Genomic DNA, 20,268 nt, shown 5'->3' on the forward strand with positions numbered 1-20,268 from the left:
TAAAAATATATGGCAAATTGAATGTTTAACACCTTTTTTTCCTCCATGTAATAAAAATATAAAATAAAAACAAAGAGAAGTAGTGAAACAAAGTGGCTACTTAAAAGAACTTTCAGTAAAGTACCCTCCAACTGAACATTACCTCAAAGCTTATTGGACGTTTATTGGGATTTAGAGCACATTATACTTTCACTATTCTTTTCTGTCAATTCATTAGCTGAATAGATGATAATACCTGGGTTTTTACAGGAGCTACTTGAAGATTCAGAGTCAATTCTGAAAGGAAGTTTTATATAGAAAATGTCACTTTCACCCCAGAACAGTGGATTTACTCTACCTTTAGTTGGAGCACCAGATCCATTCTATATTTACCAAGAGGGTTTATGTCATTTAGAATCAAAGCAATGATGATATCAATCCCATTTGATTCATGAGTAGCAATACACGTCTAGAAAACAAAGCGTTTACCAATGTTTTATTTACAACATAAAAGCACTAGAAATCATCGGACATAAAAGAACAGTCATCTTAGTTTTTTTGACCTTTAAAACAGAATTAAGATTTAACTTTATGATTAAATCAAGGGTTTAAATTTGACTTATTCTTTCATATCGAATCTTTTGATTGATTAGTATTGATTAAATGGCTTTGAATGCAGAACACTGAAAGAGACAATGTGTGTAAATAGGTATCTTTTAAAATGAACCATTTTTATAGAATTTCAAAGAACTTCAAAAATTAAGTTAAATACCCTTTTCAGACAACAAATTCTAATATGCCCTCCACTAGAGGAGTGCCTTAAATTCAGAATTTTAAGATCTGATTTCTCCTGGCTAAGAGAATATTCCAATTTATGAAAGGAGTGTCCACAGTATGTCTGAGGTTTGTAAGTCAATGTCATTGGCACTGATGTAGCGTATCAGTTTAGCTGCTACTGAATGCTGAGTGAGTCACACGTGATGCTGCTGCACCTGCTGGGGAGCAGCAGACAAGGAAGACAGGCACCTTCTAATGTTCTGGGGACATCTGTCAAGTATGGTGGTTGAGGACAAGTTCTGCAGAGTCCTTAAACCTGAGTGATTTATAGAGGGACCTGACTTGGGGGAAGTTTATAAAACATCCTGAGAGATAATCAGTATTTTGAAGGTTAGGGTCTACTGTGCCAGGATCCTGATTTTAACTCAATGGGTAGAACTTGAACATCAGAAACTTGTGGGTTGGATTTCGTGGAAGAACATGTTACAATGCAGTATCCAGTGTCAAGGGGTTTGAAAAATGGAAACCCAGGTGAGTTAAATGAGAAAGAGTAAACTCAAGGTAACTCTGAAATAACGGTTATTTTTCAGAATGGGCTTCATTTCTCCCTTTGCACAAAAAATTTTTTACTCCCCCAACACAAGGGAAAGGTGTCTTCCGTCCATCTCCCACATTCCCTGAGGTTCTTCTGATTATTAAGACACTTGCTAGACTTGGCATCGATTTGCAGATCATTTCTGGAATGTTCTGGCAACCTTCTTTTCTCCCACACATTTTCAGAGGTTGGGGTTCAAAGTAAGGATATTTTGAGAGTAATGTGGGATTCATGTTTATTATCACTATTTATTACTGTCTTATTATGTTATTTTATCATTAGTTTTTACTTTTAAAGCCTACCTGACTTAGTAAATTAATTTCAAAACTCAATTTCATCCTTTTATAAGACCAAAAGTGGGGAATATGTGTTTGATATTATAGATATGCATGTTTATTTACCAACAACAAAACCAAGTCTCCAAATTTGTATATTTTTCCTCAACTTTTAAATCAACAGTTAAGTTTTCTTGTATCATTACCCTAGGAGACTGAAATATAATCCAGGAAAATCCAGGGCAAAATCTGCAGACTTCTTTACCAGGTAACATGCACATTACAGAGGGGGGAAAGTATCCTTACAACAAATTCTTTATGTCAGTAATTGTTGGTTTTTATTCTACATACCTATGTATGCATATGTGTGTACATGTTTATACATACGTATGTGCATATGTCATACTTTGCAGCCTGGTTTTTTTCACACTTCTTTTCTGTTATGCACTGAGGTTTGGTCTCAATGGCTTCTTTAAGATTTATATCCAGAAATGTTTACCACTTGAAAACTCTTTCTTCCAGGCTGAATCCATGCTTGCAATGATAGCCCCGTAACACTTAAGTGGATGTGAACAGTTAATTAATAAATTCTAGGGTGACTCCCCTCTCTGTACTAGCTCAAGTGTCCTATCTTCTATGCTCACAATATGTCCTTGATGTCCAAGAAAATGGAATCAGGCAAACCTTCTGGAAGAGAGAGGTGAAATTTTATCCTTGAAAATGTAATGCAGTCAAAAGGGCACTCTATTTAGACCCAATCAAAAGTCCTGAGTTTTAAGAATGCTCTACAATATACCGATTCTGTCACTCCGAGACCATGGAACATCACCTGATCTCTGAGTCAGAACCTATTCATCCACAAAATGGGAGCAATAAGACCTATTTCATAATTTCCATAAGTTTACTGTGAGTATAAAGGAGATAATATATACTACACACTATAGCAGAGTGGTAGAAGCCAAAGGGAGTGTATTCCACAAATCCTGGGAAAGAGTCACTAAAGATGAAAACTGAGCAACAGTGAAGAAACACATTTCACTCTTTTCGGGAGGTCTGATTTTTATCTGGAACATTTTCATGGAAATTTTCTTTTATGATGAAATTAAATAAAAATAGGGCATAGTATTTGCTAGTCTAGAATTCAGTCTTTGTATGTTTCGTGAGAAAAGTAAAGATATCTGGCAAAGCAAGAAGAAAGATCTTTTACATGTAGACAAAGCTTGGCTCCTTCACCAGTTTGATCCTTTTGCTAATTAGTCATGAATACTTCTGCGTGAAGAACTGCTTTCACGGTTACCTGATTTTCATGGCATGGGCCCTGGCAATACTCCGTCAAGCTCTCCAGAGTCTGGTTGACCAGCACTACATTCTTCTCATTGATGTAGAGACCCAACAGGCCCAGGCCACCCGTGGTACTTCCACAAATGCAGTCCAAAAACTGAAGGGTCTCACAGACGAGGTTATAATTTGTTTTGTTGTTTTGATTCCTCAAGAAGTTCTGAAGGCAAAAGAAAAGATACCTGAGGAGTTAAAAGAAATCACTATGCTAATTGCTTTCAGCTCTCTCACTACGTGTGTTTTCCTGACTCAAAAATATCCCTATGGCAATGTGGAATGGAATTGCTCTTTATAAGAAAGTGTTCACATTTATTAAATTTCCCCTAGGTTTAAGAATAAAGTCTTAAGTTTTTTCCTCAAGAATCTAAATTTATCTGTATAGTTCATAACAATGTCATTATCTTAAAACTATATGGAGAAGGCAAAAAAAAAATAAGTAGTAGGAAAAGGAGAAGGAAAAGAAGCTAGAAAGAAGTTCATCAGGGAAAGAAGCAATTTTCAAGTAAATGATCCTTTATGAAGAGTGCATCTTCAAACAGTAAATCATACAACCATTATGGAGGGCAACCTAGAAGCACCTATTAAAATACTCAGTTAACATACAGTTCCACCTCATTCATATATGTATATATACATATATATATACACACACACATACACATATGTATATAAAATCATCATATATATATGATGCACACACACACACACACACACACTGCTTATAATAGCAAAAACTGGAAACCATACATACCTATCATAATGTGACTGATTTAACAAATAATAGTACATCCAAACATTGGAATATTGCAAAGCTATAAAAATGAGGTACTTCAATACGTACTGATATAAACAAAATCTAGTAATAAGGTGTATTACTAAATGAAAAGTAACTTGAGGAACATTACATAATCTGTGTTTTTTAAAAAGAGTTTACGTGTACAGATCAATATGTTTCTACGTGCATAAAAATCCCTGGAAGGAAGCACAACCTGTTAACACTACTTTCTTTGGAGGAGTAAACCTAGTGAAAGGTAAACAGAGAGGGAAACTTTTATTTTTATTTATTAATTATTTTTATTAATTTAATTTATTATTTAATTTACTTATTGAATTTATTTCCACCACTTTCTTTTTTTTTCTTTAGTTTTTTTTGTGTGATTTTTTTCCAATTTTTTATTATGGCATAAAATTTACCATCTTAAACATCTTTAAGTGTACAGTTCAGTGGTATTAAATATATTCATAATGTTGAACTACCATCACCATCGTCCAATTCTAGAACTCTTTTCATCTTGTAAAACTAAAACTCTATACCTATTAACAACTCCTCATTCTCCCCTCCCCTCTCCCCCTGACAACCACTGCTCTAATTTCTGTTTCTCTCATTTTGACTACTCTAAGTAGGTCATATAAATAGAATCACACAGGGGCGCCTGGGTGGCTCAGTCATTAAGCGTCTGCCTTCGGCTCAGGTCATGATCCCAGGGTCCTGGGATCGAGCCCCACATCGGGCTCCCTGCACTGTGGGAAGCCTGCTTCTCCCTCTCCCACCCCCTCTGCTTGTGTTCCCTCTCTCGCTGTGTCTCTCTCTTCAAATAAATAAAATCTTTAAAAAAAAAAAAAGAATCACACAGTATTTGTCTTTTTGTGACTAACTCACTTCACTTAAAGCATAATATCTCAAGGGTCATACATGTTGTAGCACATGTCGTAATTTTCTCCCTTTGTGAGGTTGACTAATATTCCATTGCATGGATATACCACATTTTGTATATCCATCTGTCAATGGACACTGGGTTGTTTCTACATATTAGCTATTGTGAATAATTTCACCATTTATTCTATTAAAACAAAACTATTTTAAAGATTTTATTTATTTATTTGAGAGAGAGGGAGAGCATTCAAGTGGAGGGGAGGAGCAGAGGGGGAAAGAGAGGGAGGGGGAAAGAATCTCAAGCAGACTCCCCGCTGAGTGCAGAGCCCGACGTGGGGCTCGATCTCATGACCCTGAGATCACCACCCCAGCAATTTTATAAGAATGTAATGTAATCATACATTACACTCAAAACTATTTTATAAGAACATTTTCCTAATTGTCTGATCTCACACTCCTATTAGAAAAATATTTGATCAGATACTATCTATCTATCTCCTACATGGACAGACCAAATGGATCAGGATAAGCGTGTAGGCACATCTCCAGGATCCTCCCTCTGGAAGTAATACTTCTGGCCTTTGCCTGCCACAGCTCTGCAGCAGCCCTATCCACATTGTGGTGGGGTGGGCCACAAGACTCATAGTTTCTATCATTCACGAAGTCCTGAGCTTCTCATCTCCTTAGAGGATGTTTAATTCAATTCGTATGAATCTACCATCTCTTACCAACTCAGAACACCTCCACTCTAGGCTCTCACTAGAGAACACAGCTTCAAACCCTGCTCTCCCTAATCCTGGATATGTGCTCTTAGAGACGATTTTACCTTTCATGTAGTTACGCCATGGTGACATAAGCAGTGCACAAATAATGCAAAAAACAAAAGGCCAAAACTCCTAGGTGCCCCTCAGTCCATCTATTTGAAAAAGAAAAATGTACCAAAGAAGATGTAAGACCAGGACCATATTCGTCTACAAAGGTATCAACATTTACTGTCCTAAATAATCCTCCTATATTCACTGTTTCTAATGAAGACGTATAAATATAGTCTGTATCCTCACTCAAGATATATGAATTGAGTTGGAAATGATGAAAGCCCCTGTATTTATAAAACCACGAAAGGTAGGGGCACCTGGGTGGCTCAGTTGATTAAGCATCTGACTCTTGGTTTTGGTTCAGGTTATGATCTCAGGGTCTTGGGATTGAGCCCTGCATGGGGTTCCGTGCTTAGCAGAGAGCCTGCTTGAGATTCTCTCTCTCTCTCCCTCTGCCCCTCCCCCTCCTCTCTAAAAAAAATAAACAAATCTTAAAAAAAACAAAAAACTATGAAAGGTATAGAAGAGGCAAATGCGACCGTACCCAACAAATACCAGACTACTAGGGTTAGATGATGCCAACTGAGGCTGAAAAGATGTGAGTTGAGGATGCAATGGCCAATAATATATGAGCCTGATTTTTTTCACGCATAAAGGAATTTCCCCTCATTTTTCTTCACTTAGATGCAAATGTTTCTTCCCAACTCAGAAGAGCCCTATCGGTTTTTATTGATTATCCCTCCAAAACTGTCTCCTGAACTACGCGTTAGTATTTGAATTTAGTTACCTACAATCATAGGCTGTCTTCTCAGCTTTTACACAAAATAGAACAAATACCTGCAGTTCCCGGTTGTGATTCTCACACAGCAACTGAAGAAACCTCAGTATGGGCTGCATGATGGCAATTGCAGGACTCATCGTTACTTCCTCTGCAGACTTTTCCTCAGCATTTCCTGCTTCTGATCCTGCACACATAATGTCTATTTCTGGATCCATTTCCCTTCGGTATGCACAGTATGCTTTGGACGTTGCCGAAGAAGCTTCTGTTAATTGCCCTTTCATTCCCTCTTTCAAAAGTAATGATGAATCTCTTACTGAAATAAAACAGTACTCTTATATTTCTGAATTAACTTCCTTTTGCTAATTAAAAAACAAGACAGCCAGTTACCAAATTCTCTAAAACTGAATTAAAAATCATCTGACATGAGGTGCAACAATTTCCCCAAAACAATCTGAAGTAGCAACTAAAATATTAAATTTGCACAGGACATTAAAAAAAAGATCTTAATGCTTCACCAATTTTAGAAGGGCTCGTGTCTTTCTGATAAATATAAAATATGAGAATTCTTGAATTCAAGAAGGTGGGAAAAATATGGCAAACTTCAAAACCTTACTGTTTATATGATTTATATTTACTTTGCCAATGACTTTGTTATTCCAAATACCAAGAATCTTTCATTAGAGTATGGTGCTATAATTTCTATTCTTAAAATCTGGACTCCACGAACACTCCAAAGGTTCGGGCAGCTGGCTCTTTACCGTGCACTCCACAATGAAGCCAAACATTTTCATGTCACTTAGTTGCTTTGCGCTGATAATGCCTTGTTTGAGTTTGGTCCTGCACAGCTGTTTCAAGGTCAGCCCCATGGTCATGATAATTTGAGAATGGAACTCCGTACACAGAACCACAGTTGGGACAATGAGAATGAGACTAAGGTAGGTGAGATGACAAAGATCAGTGAGACTTAAAAGTTGTGAGACCTTCTGTTCTATTCCCCCAAGTACTCAGGTATTTCTTTACCTCTCATTCGTGGACCAGATGTCATCAATTCATTGTCATCATCCCTTTTTTTGTTACCTAAGTCTATGGTATTAACTGTCACTGTTGATCTTATCTCTTTCTGAGCAGCCTTCATTCGGTCATACAGAACTTTGAAGAATTTCTCTGACTTTTTTTGTTCATGCAACTGCTGGTAAAAGGAATACTGCAAGAAAACATATTTTAAGATATTAATACCCAAGTGGAGAAAAATAGTGCTTGCATGCTTGAAATAAACATAAACATCATGGATAAAAGCACACATTTAATGTGCTGCCCATTATTATTTCATAAATTAGCAGCTTTTACCAGTCTCCTGTACAATTTAGCATATACTAATAATAGCTTGTATTTGCTTAGAACTTTCGACTAAAATCCAATATATTTTCCTGTTATTTCATTCATCCTTACTGATTATTTCATCTTAAAAATTTACAAGGGCACTGTAAGAAGTTGTATGCAAAGAGTTCCTTGATTTTTTATATTAGTATAAACTCATGTCTTGATTCAACACATATTTACTGAGTGCCTACTATGTGCCAGGCCCTGGCTACTACTAGGGACAGAACAAAAAGGAAAAGCCTCCACAATCCCTGCCCTCCTGAGTTTGTCACCTGGAGGGGAAAACAGCCACTAATCCAATGATCATCCTGTGTGAATGTGAGTTTACGCAGAGTTACAAAGAGTTATTTTTCTCTTTATCTAAATTACAGTACATTTAATTTAGAATGTGTTACCATGGCAGCCTCACTCACAGGAACCCACTAATAGATAGGCACTAAGTTTTTTTGGTACTTCATTAGCTACATTGCTTTGCATGGGGTCTAGGACAAGCCTGCCATAAAATGTATAAAATGGATTCTGCTTTAAGAGTGAATAATGATGTAGAAAGGATTCAACACCAAAATGATGATAAAATATATCATAGTGAGAGGTAGAAATACTGAACCGTGAAAATATCTGCCTAATCACTGTCTGCTTAGTGACTTATGGAAGTATCCAGAAGAGGTAGGAGATGGGAAAGGTGATACACTCCAGAGGAGACAGAATTTGTACTGGGTGGGGAAATTGTATGTTACTAATATGAAAATCATGGGATACGCACAATAGATACAATAGAAATAAAGTTAAAAAAATAATAAAGATAATAATTCTAGTAACTGTACTGATTAAAAGACAGTTATATAACCTTGATGAGAGACATTGTGAAGAAAACATATGAAAAACAATGACTCCCAAATCAAGTACAATGAACCATAATCCAAAAATGTAAACAGACAATTTTGATGAGTTTGGCTCCTGTACGTAGGCTTTCCTAAAAGAATGCCAGGAACCATGACCTATAGATCCTGGGACTTGCAGATAAGATTCTAATGACATCAGGTCTTGAAATGGATGCCTGTCCTGCAATTTTCAATATGGGCAATGTATGAGTACAGAGCAATTTATGAGCCTTAGGAGTTGGTTTCATACCTACAAGGGGAAGCTCTAAGCAGAAGGCTAGCAACCCCTCAAGAAAGCAGGGCAAAAAGCCACAGTTACCATAGCAACTACAATGAAACAGTGAAGCTGGTTCTGTTAATTCAAAGGATAAATGCAGCATTTACAGACCTCTCCAGTCCCACAAATTAAGCTGATGTTTAGACCCCAATATTTCCAATATAACTGGGTTAGAAGGTGAAAAGAGGTTCCAATATATTAATGAGGAAGTTGCAGGAACTTTGTGGCTGTATTAAAACAAAGTTTTATAATTTATTTAGTTCCTTGAAATACATTATCTCATTGATACTTTCAGTACAACGGTGTGATAAATAATAAGTATTCTTATTTCCATTTTACAGATCAACAAGATACCGTTTAATAAAGGTAAATGACTTGCCCAATATTACATAACTAGTAAGTGTTAAAGCTAGGATTTAAATCTAGATTCTCTGACTCTAAGTCATTAAATTTATTAAAGTAACCTCTTAAGCTCAAAATCACAGGCTACTTATATAGGCTCCACCTTTTTAAAACCAGGGCACTATAAAGCTGAACAGTATGACTTTAATAAAGATAAAAAGCATGTTTTTTTATAAATGTGTACATAATCTCAACAGATAGCATAAGGATTTCTATTTTGAAAGATATGGTTTTTGATTAGGAAACTGCTTCCATAAGCTTCAGAGTATAAGGGGAAACTCTGAGGTTTTTTCAGGAACCAAGGGTGATGGGTCAACAGATCTGTGTGACAGAGGAAGGACTTTCCCCCAAGAAGGATGGGGCAGCCCAGAAGAGGGAAGGCAGAGAAGGAAAATGAAGGGAGGAACCGGAGAGATGGTGTAAGCCTAAGGCACTGATGCAGGGTGGATCAGCCAGAGAAATTTCCCAGGGGTCAGGAAGTAGAAGGTTATTTCAGAAAGGAGATGTCTAGAGTGGTTAAGAGCACAGACCCTAGAGCCAGACTGCATGGGTTCGAGTCCTCACTCTATCTGTAACTAGCCATGTGAGCTCGGTAAAGGAGCTCAAACGGTCTATCTCAGATTCTTCTTTGGTAAGATGAAGATAACATATGTTACCTCATCAGTTGTCGTGAGAATTAACCAAGTCAGTACATGGAAAGCACGAAGAACAGGGCCTGGTATTTAGCAGGCATTACTTTGATTAGTGTTATTATTAGTGTTCAGTTTGAAATTATAACAGAAATGCCTCCCCTCTGCTCCCCTTCAACCAATCTTTAATAATGTATATTAAACATATAAATTGGCTGATGTAGCTAGGAGGGTATAAATTAAGGAAGGGAATCAGATTCTTATAGAAGTAGGGCTGTCAAGCATTAGTGCCTAAGGGCACTGTAAGAATGTAACCACCCTCCCTGGGGACCAGCAGGAGTCTTGGGGAGGAGTGGGTTTTAGACTGCTCAAGGGCAAGGAATAGGATTCAAGCTGACCTCAGTGAGACCTTTTAGAGACGGAGAACATAGCTGCTATTTGGGTTATACACGGTGATGTAGAAAAGTGATAAACCTAAATAGGGGGTGGCTAGTAAATGACATTGTCATAACTCATCTTTAAAAAAGGCTTTCATATACAAAAATAATTTAATGCTATTTCATCAACAAATATTTGTTGAATGGTGATAAAGCACTGTGGATAGAAGAAATAGGACAGGATCTACTTTCAGAAGGATGAAATTTAATTAGAGAGGCAAAATGTCGTTCAAATAACAACAAAGCAAAGTAGCATAGGCAGAGTGCCAAATGGATATTAAGGAAAAAATGCTATGGGAGCTCAAATAAAGGAGTGGTTGTCAAGGCTTGAGCCAGATGGGGAAGACTTTGTGAAGGGGGTAGAATCTGATTCAAACCATTCATTCATACAGCCATAAGGCCAAACATGGTGTCAGACACATGGGACACAAAGATGAACCTCATGTGGTCTCAATTGTTAAGGATCCATAATTTGCTAGATCGAGCCTGCCACATTCATGAAAAGGCACAATCAAGTGGCAGAAATGCCACTGAAGACATCTCCAGGATACAGCAGGGGCATGCAGTAACTAGTGGACCATTCCGCCTAGTGGCACATGGGATTGGAAAAGGCTTCCAAGAGAAGTTCATGAGTTGGGTCCACCTAGAGGAAAAAGGAACGTGAGAAATAGCACAAGACATATGAGGAACTAGGAAGAGCTCAGTATACCTCGTGCACAGAAGAGAGGACAGAGGAGGGAGAAGGTGGAATCAGAAAGCAAAAAGTGAAGAGATGAAATTATGAAGGATCTTATGGACTGTGTTAGGGAGTTTCTGCCTTTATAGGGCAAGTGACTGACTTTAAGCAGGAGAATAACATGTTTTTTGGAAAGATATCTTTGGAGGCAAAGTGGAGAATGATTTGGAGAAGTACAAAACTGGGATCAGGGATACCTCCCGGAAGACCTGGTGGCCCAGAAAAGATAAGAAGGCTGGGTAATGAGGGCTGGCTATGCAGAGACTGAAAGCAGAGTGTGGATATGAGAGATGTTAGCAGGGCAGAATCACCAGACGTTGGCCTTCAGTGAGATACTCAGGAAGGGAGTGAGAGTGAGTTAGCTGAGGTCAAAGTGGGCTTTCAGCTTCCGGCCAGACATCTGGGTGGATGGTCCTGCAATTACTGAGGGAGGCAAAGTAAAAGGAGGAGTTGGGTGGATGGAGAATAACAGTGTATTCAGTCTGGGACACATTGAGTTTAAGGTACTAGTGGGACATCCCATGAAACATTCTGGAAGATAGCTGGATATAGAGTCTAGAAGTGCATCGAGTGGGTGGAAAATCATCAGCATTGAATGGAAGTTAAAGATGCAGAAATGAATGAGGTCAGGCTAAAGGAACAAGCAAAATAAACAGAGGAGAGCCCAAAGAAACGTGAGAGATGTCAGGATTCAAGAGTTAAGTAGATCAAGAGGAGCTTTCACAGAAGGCTAAGAAGAAATGGCAGGAGGTAAAATGAGAAGAGAATGGTGTCCCAAGACCTAAGTTGAAAATCAGAGAGGGAGACATACCAAGAGAGACTCTGGACTCTGGGAAACAAACTGAGGGTTTCAGAGGGGAGGGAGGTCGGGGGATGGGATAACCAGGTGATGGGTATTAAGGAGGGCACGTGTTATGATGAGCACTGGGTGTTGAACACTACATCAAAAGTTAATGAATACTATATTTTGGCTAACTGAACATAATTAAAAAATGGGGGGGAAAAAGAAAGAAAAGGTTTCAAAAACAAAGAAAAAGTCACTAGTGACAACTGCTACAGAAACATCATGTGAAAAAATACTGAAAGGTATTTGGGCTCTAAAGGGATGCAGGGCCCTTGTCAGGAGTTTAAAGTGGAACAGGAAGTTTCTGGCAGAAGCTGGCTTATTCTGCAGCAATATGAGGACATAAATAAACATAAATATGTAGGTAGGGTCCAAGATGATCTCATCCGATGACCCTGCATGGTCCAGTAACAGGAATCTAGAAGGCACTTTAATTGCAAGGATTGCTTCTATCTAGAGATTAAAAACAAAAAATCCTTCACTACTATCTGGATAATCTATCTCTCACATTATGTAGTTGCCTAGACAATTTCTTTAGAAAGTCCCAACTGAATATCTGGTTGTAGAAGACAAGACCCTTTCCAAGAAAACCCACACAAATCCCTCCACCACCCACTTCCCCAACTCCCCTCAGAGGAATCTGTGTTGCAGCTTCAATACCACGAGAATTTTCAAGATGTTTTTCAACAGTATCAGTGTTTGGGACTTGTTTTCTGGTCACTGTGGCATCTGCTCTACATGAGGCCTTTCTTCCTAAAGCCACCTGCTATTGGATCTAGCAAAATTCCTGTTGTCCATTGCCTTTGCTGGATTAATAAAGGAATTATCCTAGTTTTCAATTAGATGTGGCTTCCATTTGCCCTGAACAGGAAAAGCAGATTCTGAAATTCCCAACTAGTTGTAAGCATAGTTTCCTTCTCCAACCAAGACAAACGCAGAAAGAGCAGGTGAGCGGGCGGTAGGACTAGGAGCAAGATGTGTGTTCTTTGGGAACACTCCCCAGCTCTGCTCTCAGCTCCCCCCCCCCACCAGTGCGCTCTGCCTTTGGGAGTGGCAGAGCCCAGGAGGACGTGGTAGGAGTTTCGAAGTGAAACGTGTGGCTTCTGGAAATGGTAGTATGATGATGCCTGCGTGCAGAAGACATGAATGGCCGCTTTCAACTCACCCCTCCCAAGCTGAAGGAACAAAGGAAATGGTTCTTCTCTCCCCAGACCAGTGAAAATTCACTTACTTAGAGGTATCAGGGTAATAAGAACTGGGAGATTTGGGGCATCAAATAAAAAGGCTGTTTTAAACCTCTAAAAAAAAGTAAATGGGAGGGGCTGTGCTGGGAGGGGTGATCAGTGGTACTAAAACCTGTTATAATGCCACAGTGTGAGGAGTTTATGTATTTATTTATTTTTACATTTAATTCTTAGATGAGTCAAAATGTTGTTTTTATCGGCTGAAAGTAGGCCTCAAATTTCCCTAAACAAATCAGAATTTCTGGTACAATGTTAGAAAGGAAGCTTCTAAGGAATGTTCTGCTTCACTGAATAATTTGTGAAGGTCTGCAGTTTCTACAGTAAATCAAATAAATTTATAAGGAAAATGTGATACCAGGTTGTTGGGTTTTTTTTTTTTTTTTAGATAGTCATGAGAAGCGAAAAGAAAAATACATTACTTTCCTTGGTTTCTATGACAAGTAAATAAGAAATACAAATAACCAACATAACACTCATCATGATAAACAGGTACCTGAGTCTGTGTATTTCCTCCTTCAAGCAAGGCAATGCCAAGTAAAATGCCTTCTGAAAAAATTCTGTCATTTTTGGTGTTCACTATAACATCGATGACAAGTTCAGATGCACCTTCTTTGTCCAGTAGACACTGAATATCTGACATTGATATCCCCATCTTATCTGAATCTTGTCCAGAGAAGTTCCCTGTGTTTAGGAAATTGAAAAAAAATCTTAATTTTCAGACATTATTAGCACATAGGTTTTTGAATTATTAGACTGTAAGAATATTATTTATCACTGGAATTTTTTCCCTTCAGCATTAAATATAATAAAGCTAGGGTTTTAAAAAAATGTCAGAAGTTTGAAAAAACAGCTTTCTATTCAATGTATAACACCTATAATTGTTTTTTCTTAATAATAATATTTTAGAAAAAGAAAACTAGCTTTATTTTTGTCCTTAATTTACATATTAAGAAATTATGACATAATTTACTATTTTCCAGCATCAAAGAGCAAAATTAGATGTTCAGATCCTTGTGTTATGAATGCAAAATTTTGTACAATGGCTTTTAATAGTGCTTTTTGAGTGGATTTTTTATATTTGTTCTATTTTAAGTAAAATGCTAGCATAACACCAGTGTGAAGACATGTGACCAGAATCCCACAATGATGAGAAAATGATCAGTCTTACCTCCGCCTTGTGCAGATTTGCAGTAGGTTCCAGAGAGGTGTCCATTCATACCGACTCCATAGTCTCCTTTAAAGTAGCGATTCAGGAGTATTTTTCTTAATGTGTTACCCTAATACAGAGGATAAGAAAAGGTGTTTCTTATTGTTCTTTTTTCTAATGAAAAGGGAACGTATCAGTACATTAAAATGTCACTTAAAATGCATTTTATCCATGATGGTGAGACATAGAAATTTTATACAGCATAATATTTTCTGAGACAGAAATTTGCAAATGTTTCCCAAGAAAATAATGATCTTGCTTCTCCCAGAAATAAAATATAGTATTTTCAACAAAATGTACTGGGAAAATCACAATAGATTGTACTAGGAACACTTATGTACTACAAATTTAAGATTGCCTCAAAAGCTGAGGGTCTTAGAGTTGTTAAGAATATTAGTGATGCCCAGGGAAATAAAGATCAAAACTACAATGAGAGATCACCTCACACCAGTCAGGATGGCTAAAATGAACAAGTCAGGAAACAACAAATGTTGGCAAGGATGCGGAGAAAGGGAAACCCTTTGACACTGCTGGTAGGAATGCAAACTGGTGTAGCCACGCTGGAAAACAGTATGAAGGTTCCTCAAGAAGTTAAAAATAGAACTACCCTATGACCCAGCAATTGCATTACTAGGTATTTACCCAAAAGATACAAACGTAGTGATCCAAAGGGGCACCTGCACCCCAATGTTTATAGCAGCAATGTCCACAATAGCCAAACTATGGAAAGAGCCCAGATGTCCAACAACAGATGAATGGATAAAGAAGATGTGGTGGATGATGGAATATTACTCAGCCACCAGGAAAATGAAATCTTACCATTTGCGACAACCTAGATGGAACTAGAGGGTGTTATGAAATAAGTCAGTCAGAGAAAGACAATTATATGATTTCACTCATATGTGGAATTTAAGAAACAAAACAGAGGATTGTAGGGGAAGGGAGGGTAAAGTAAAATAAGATGAAAATAGAGAGGGAGGCAAACCATAAGAGACACTGAACTCTAGGAAACAAACTGAGGGTTGCTGGAGGGGAGGGGCGTGGGAGAATGAGGTAACTGGGTGATGGGCATTAAGGAGGGCAACTGATGGAATGAGCACTGGGTGTTAAATGCAATTGATGAAGCACTGACCTCTACCTCTGAAACTCATAATACATGTTAATTTAAAAAAAGAATATTAGTGATGCCTAAAGAAAAACACGGCTTAATAAACACCCTAAGAATTGGAAACCCAAAGCCCTATTTGAAGGAGCTTAGTAAAAAGAGCTAGGAAAGTGGTGGGTATACAGCTGGTGCTCCAAAATTTATGCTTGATAAGACAGAGTGAATTATATTTAAATTCCAAGGGCTTTATTCAGAAGATGACAGGTAAAAGACAGTGTATTCCTTTATAAAACATGTAACTCAAAAAAATCCTAAGTCTTCAATCTTATACTGGTTACAAGACATTTTTAAAATACTATATGTTGTACTATAGTTGCTTGATGTACATAAGAAATACAGATAACTCCAAATCTTCCATTTTATTTGTTCTTATTGTTTTAATAGACAAGAGTGATTTTACAATGAATCATGGAACGCTACATCAAAAAGTAATGATGTAATGTACGGTGATTCACATAACATAATAAAAAAATAAAAATAAAAAAAGAGTGATTTTAAGGTATTCTTAAACTAAATTAATACAGCAACTACTGAGGTGTTAGTCCCATCTTATGGGTAAGGACACTGGAGCCCAAGAGCTCAGGTAACTCCAGTTACGTGGATCATTCAGCTAGCACGTGGTAGAGCAAGACCCTAACTCAATGCTCGACTGCGCCCCACATTGTGCTCCACGCCCCTCCCCAGGCACAACTCCTGGTGGTGTGACGCTGTGACACGTGGCCCTCACTGCTCCTTCTCTCTCTCATGCTCTGGTCATACTTTCCCCTCACACCCCGGGGTTTTATCCTCAGTTCTCCTCATCTTCCCTCTCCCCATCAGCAATTTTATCTGATCCCTGGTTGCACAACCCTTTCTGCAGTCTGGCTGCCAAATGTCTTTCCTCCAGCCCGACCTGGCTCTCCTAAGCTTCTCATCCTGTTTCCACTTAGATTGCCTTATCTTCATCTGGAGGTTCTACTGGCACCTGAAACTTGATTTTTCACAATGGACTGGTCTCCTCTATTTTTTTCTCTTTGCCTTGAAGCATAGCTAACAGACAGTGTTATATTAGTTTCAGGTGTACAATATAGGTGATTCAACCATTTTATACATTACTCAGTGCTCATCAAAATAAGTGTACTCTTCATCCACTTCAGCTATTTCACCCATCCCCCACCCACCTTCCCTCTGGCAACCACAAGTTTGTTCTCTGTATTTAAGAGTCTGTTTCTTTGTTTGCCTCTTTTTTCCTTTGTTTGTTCATTTGTTTTGTTTCTTAAATTCTAGATATGAGTGAAATCATATGGTATTTGTCTTTCTCTGACTGACTTTTTCACTTAGCATTATACCCTCTAGGTCCACCCATGCTGTTCATATGGCATGATCTCATTCTATTTTATGACTTAGTAATATTTCATTGTATATATATATATATATCACATCTTTATCCATTCATCTATCCACCGGACACTTGGGTTTCTTCCATATCTTGGTTGTTGTAAATAATGCTGCAATAAACATAGGGATGCACATATCTTTTGAATTGGTGGTTTTGTTTTCTTTGGGTAAATACCCACTAGTTCAATTACTGGATCATATGATAATTTTCCTTTTATTTTTTGAGGAACCTCCATACTGTTTTTCACAGTGGCTACACCAATTTGCATTCCTACCAACAGTGCACAAGAATTCCTTTTTCTCCACATCCTTGACAACACTTGTTGTTTCTTGTGTTTTTTATTTTAGCCATTCTGACAAGTGTAAAGTGATATCTCATTGTGGTTTTAATTTGCATTTCCCTGATGAGTAGTGCAATCTACAGATTTAATGCAATTCCTATCAAAATACCAATATTTTTTTCACAGAACTAAAACAAATAATCCTAAAATTTGTATAGAACCACAAAAGACCATAAATAGCCAAAGCAATCTTGAGAAAGGAGAACAGAGCTGGAGGTATCATATCCCAGATTTCAAGTTATATTACAAAGCTGTAGTAATCAAAACAGTATGGTACTGTCCCCAAACAGACACATAGATCAATAGAACAGGATAGAGAGTCCAGAAATGAAACCATGCTTATATGGCCAATTAATCTATGACAAAGGAGGCAAGAATATGCAATGAGGAAAAGACAGTTTCTTCAACAAATGGTGCTGAGAAAACTGAACAGCTACATGCAAAAGAATGAAACTGGACCACTTTCTTACACCATACACAAAAATAAATTCAAAACAGATTAAAGATCTAAATGTGAGACCTGAAACCATAACACTCCTAGAAAAAAAATACTCCTAGGCAGTAATTCCTTTGACACTGGCCATAGAAACATTTTTCTAGATATGTCTCCTCAGGCAAGAGAAACAAAAGTGAAATCAACTATTGGGACTACTGCAGAAGAAAAGGCTCTTGCACAGCAAAGGAAACCATCAACAAAACAGAAAGGCAAACCACTGATTGGAAGAGGATATTTGCAAATGATATATCCAATAGAGGGTTAATATCCAAACTATATAAAGAACTTATACAACTCAACACCAAAACAAACAAACAAACCAATTAAAAAATGGGCAGAGGACCTAAACAGACATTTTTCCAAAGAAGACATACAGATGGCCAGCAGACACATGAAAAGATGCTCAATATCACTAATAGTCCATCTTTCTTAATCCTGTTTTCAATTTCAATTTATTTTAAGAAGATCAGAACCATCTTGATCATTTAAGGTCCCAAACTTAAGGGCTCATTTACTACCCCTCATCTTGACAATGATTTGTGAAATCCTACCTAGTCTAACTTTTCAACTGTAGCTTCCGATAGTGTTTTCACACATATTTTAACCAAATAGAACTATGTGATGATTTCTTAACCACAGTTTTCTGTCTTTCTGCTTTGCTCACATATCCTATTTCTCTGCCTGAAAAGCTTTCCTTCTGTCTTACTTATGGACACGTCCTATCCCCCACTTCTTCATTCTACAAATATTCATTAGGTACTCACTGTGTCTTAGAATTAGTGAATAAGATATAACCCGCACCTCAAAGTGTTAACAATAAGGTCAGTTCCATAATAGGCACATATATTAGGCCCTATGGAAGCACATAAAAGAAAACAGTCGACTTCGAAGAGCTTTTACATGCATATCTCCCCTACTAACTATATGATCATCAGAGCAAAGCTGTCCTGTGCACAACAAATGTCCCAAATGTCACAGTGCCAAGAATTTTAATAGACACTTAGAGTGTCTGGAGTTCTTTATCCTTATGGTGACTTTTATTTACTGATAATTAAGTTTTTAGAACACAGCCATTTACCATTGCTCCCTATTTCATGTATTCTTCCTTCAAGACTTTTTCATATAGTGCTGTAGTGAGTAAAGGTGATGACCAGTCTTGGAAGAAATAGAGAATCTAGAGAATACATAAGAAAAAAAAAGCCTGTCTTTTTTTTTTTCTTTTAAGAGAAAGCTTTTTCAATTTAATTAATTTCTTTTTTTCTTTTTTTAATTCTATTTTATTATGTTATATTAGTCACCATACATCATTAGTTTTTGATGTAGTGATCCATGATTCATTGTTTTTATATAACTCCCAGTGCTCCATGCAGTACGTACCCTCCTTAATACCCATCACTGGGCTAACCCATCCCCCGATCCCCCTCCCCTCTAAAACCCTCAGTTTGTTTCTCGGAGTCCATAGTCTCTCATGGTTCATCTCCCCCTCCGATTCCCCACCCTTCATTTTTCCCTTCCTTCTCTTAATGTCCTCATGCTATTCCTTATGTTCCACTAATTTCATTCGGCCAATTTCATTCGGCCAAAAAATGATCCTTCCAAAATGGGAGGGAAAACAAAATAAAACATTTCTTTGGAGTCAAATGCGCTTTTGCTTTACATCTTATTATAGCAGAAGGAGATGCTCTAAGAGAACTTTTAGACCCATAAACTACAGAGTTGAGGTTGTAAGTTGGAGGAAAAATGTGAGAACATTTTCACTTAAGTACTAAATTTCTATAAAGGGTAGCTCAGTTTGTTCTACTAATTATGCTTCTCACCTCTACAGACCAATTTACTGCTTCTCATTTGAGCCCTGTAAGATACAGTTGGTCCAGCTACAATAAATAAAGCTGAAAAACATGAAAATCCAGGTCTATTTTTCTTAAAATTGCACAAGTCCCTGTCACCATCTGGAAGAGAACCTACTGTGAGCAGAACCCTGGGTCCTTATGAACTAGCTCCCTTTTTATCCTATGTAAGGGAGCCTTTTAACCACATTACTGCAAGGACCCAACCAAGAGATAAAAACAATGGTGTGTCTTTTTTAAAAGGAGAAATAGAGAGCTGCATTTTATCCTTTGTTTTTAAAGATGCCATATTTATATTGCTGGAAGAATAAAGCTGTTCAAAACCAACCATAGAGTTAGAAGGGTCTCACATCAAATTAAAATAAGCATCAAATTTGCTATTATTTCTAAATTTTCTTTGGACAAATAAAATAAAATCACAGGTGCTTATCAGATTTATAAACATCAAAATCAAATGAGCAATTTCATCTTTTAAAATTATTTTTCTTATCCAATTCCAGCCTTGCCAGAAGCATATATTTTCTAACTATGTAATATTCAGAATGCCATAGAAAGAAGGAAGGATTTCCTCTATCCCTGTTCTTAACTCTGGAGCCGCACTGCCTGGGTTCCAATCCCCCTTATGCCACATCCTAACTGGATGGTCTCAAGCATATTACTCCACCACCGTGGGCCTCAGTTCCATAACTATCAAGTGGAGTAGTCATAACACCTATCCTTCTCCAGTTTCTGTGATGATTAAATAGGTAAAAATATGTAAAGTACTTAGAACAGTTCCCAGCACATAGTAG

The 20,268-nt window shown here is 37.5% G+C and overlaps 1 protein-coding gene across 1 annotated transcript in view; it reads right to left on the minus strand.

Moving 5' to 3' along the window:
* Window positions 1–20,268, minus strand: part of ITPR2 (inositol 1,4,5-trisphosphate receptor type 2) — an 838,078-nt gene that overhangs the window by 147,642 nt on the left and 670,168 nt on the right. Inside the window, exons 39-44 of the mRNA XM_081818942.1 lie at window positions 14,213–14,321; window positions 13,538–13,725; window positions 7,235–7,418; window positions 6,271–6,527; window positions 2,924–3,124; window positions 338–448 (exon numbers count right to left, since the gene is read on the minus strand). Coding sequence (XP_081675068.1) covers window positions 338–448; window positions 2,924–3,124; window positions 6,271–6,527; window positions 7,235–7,418; window positions 13,538–13,725; window positions 14,213–14,321 — 1,050 coding nt within the window. The remainder of the gene's footprint in view (window positions 1–337; window positions 449–2,923; window positions 3,125–6,270; window positions 6,528–7,234; window positions 7,419–13,537; window positions 13,726–14,212; window positions 14,322–20,268) is intronic.

Source organism: Leptonychotes weddellii, chromosome 5, assembly GCF_054177405.1.
Source record: "Leptonychotes weddellii isolate Sample4059 chromosome 5, ASM5417740v2, whole genome shotgun sequence".
NCBI classification, from domain to species: Eukaryota; Metazoa; Chordata; class Mammalia; order Carnivora; family Phocidae; genus Leptonychotes; species Leptonychotes weddellii.